At 37.9% G+C, this 1,556-nt stretch overlaps 1 protein-coding gene across 1 annotated transcript; it reads right to left on the bottom strand.

Annotated features, from left to right (window-relative positions):
- Positions 1–438: 438 nt before the first annotated feature.
- On the bottom strand, positions 439–1,556 carry LOC118054716 (cytosolic sulfotransferase 15). The gene has a single exon (XM_035066389.2). It carries the CDS (start codon positions 1,515–1,517, stop codon positions 525–527), a length of 993 nt encoding a protein of 330 aa, XP_034922280.1. The 5' UTR covers positions 1,518–1,556; the 3' UTR covers positions 439–524.

Below are 1,556 nucleotides of genomic sequence, written 5' to 3'. Positions count from 1 at the left end.
AAAGGTGTCATGTTGTTTTATTTTTGTATCAAATTTGATCCTTATTATTTTTGTTGCTATTTGTTTTGTTTTTTAATCATTTTTTTGTTTTATCTTTTTTTTCCTTTCAATTTTGTCTCTCTATTTTGGTTTCATTTAATTTTTATATCAAATTTGGTCCTTATTCTACTAGTTGTTATTTTTTTAGATCATTTTCTTATTTGATTTTTTTTCTTAATCTGATCCCTAAACACTTCATTTAAATTTATTTCAATGAAATGATTTTTTTTTCAAACTCATTTTTTAGCTTAAAAAAATTAATTAAAGGACAAACAAGACCGGATTAAGGAAAACGCACCCCATAGGCTAGCTTCAAACCAATTTATTGAATTCGATCCTCCACAAGTGAGCTAATTAACCGCACCAATTTCAGCAGAAGGATTATTTTAAGAGCAGAAAAAGAAAAGGAAAATACATAATGAATAAGAAAGAAGCAAGGAGCAGAATCAGCAAAAGATGCGAGAGGTCACTAGCAGTTTGCGAGATTATTCAGATACTTTGAAGGATAAGCCAGAGCCAGCCAACTTTTCTTCCACAATCTTCAAAAAACATTCTGCCATGGAAGGACTTAGATCATTGCACCAATCTCCCACCTTTGCTTTCCTAAAGAAGGTACTGTTTGGAGCTCCAGCGCTCTCAAAGAAACCAGTTCTGTTCACTTCCAAATTCCTGAGATTGTCGAAGCTGCACAGCTTTGATATTTCTTCAATGATCCCTTCTTTCTCTTCTTTCTCAGAGAAAGGCAGTCCCAGGAACTCTGCTAGTTTCTTCAAGCTAAAAGTTATATCCTCCTTCAAGTCTTCATATTTCAAAAACAGCACCTTGTCTGGTCTCTCCAAACTTGCTTTCCAGTACCCCAACACGCTGTCCCAAAAGGGTCCATAACTCTGGATACCAAGACAAACGTTGTCGAAACCTTCATCAATCGATGATAAAGGCTTGACATTCTCTCGTTGGAACTTGCGAGCAAAATGAAAATAAGAGACAAGTTGATCCAAAGGATTCCTGCATATGTAAACAATCTTGCAACCAGAATCTCTAATGGACTGTGGCAAGGTTCCGTAATGGGAGTGAGAGCTGAAAATCCTTGGGGAAGGAAGTTGTTTGAGATCTGGGAGCTGGTTTTTTGAGTAAAGGTCCATCTCAAAGAAACGAACGAGTTCATGAGGAGGGGTAGCGAGTAAGGGACTCTTTTTGGGACTGTAAATGTTGCGGTTTACCACAGAGAACGTGAGAGCTTTTAACCAGGTGGTGCCTGATTTTGGCATGCTCGCTAGTATTATATCTGTGTCTTGTGCAATGAAATGTTGTTGAAAGGAAAGAGCCCCTCTAATGGCGAAAACTGGATACCAGACCCCTTTATAGAAATAAAGAGGAGCTCCATCCCAGTTTCTCTCACTAGGAAAGCTTGCAACCAAGCCTTGAATCTCATCTTTTAGCTCGCTTTCTCCGTTTGAAGAGATTGTGTTCTTCTCCATGAAGATAACGAAGGGAAAATGGTGTGGTCAGAAGAGCCC

The sequence above is a fragment of the Populus alba genome, chromosome 3 (genome assembly GCF_005239225.2).
Source record: "Populus alba chromosome 3, ASM523922v2, whole genome shotgun sequence".
NCBI classification, from domain to species: domain Eukaryota; kingdom Viridiplantae; phylum Streptophyta; class Magnoliopsida; order Malpighiales; family Salicaceae; genus Populus; species Populus alba.
Note: the sequence above shows the minus strand (reverse complement) of the source record. Positions and strands in the feature narration are given on the sequence as shown.

What these genes read in the sequence shown, in the direction of transcription:
- LOC118054716 (XM_035066389.2), bottom strand. Translation starts at nt 1,517, where the DNA reads ATGGAGAAGAACACAATCTCTTCAAACGGAGAAAGCGAGCTAAAAGAT.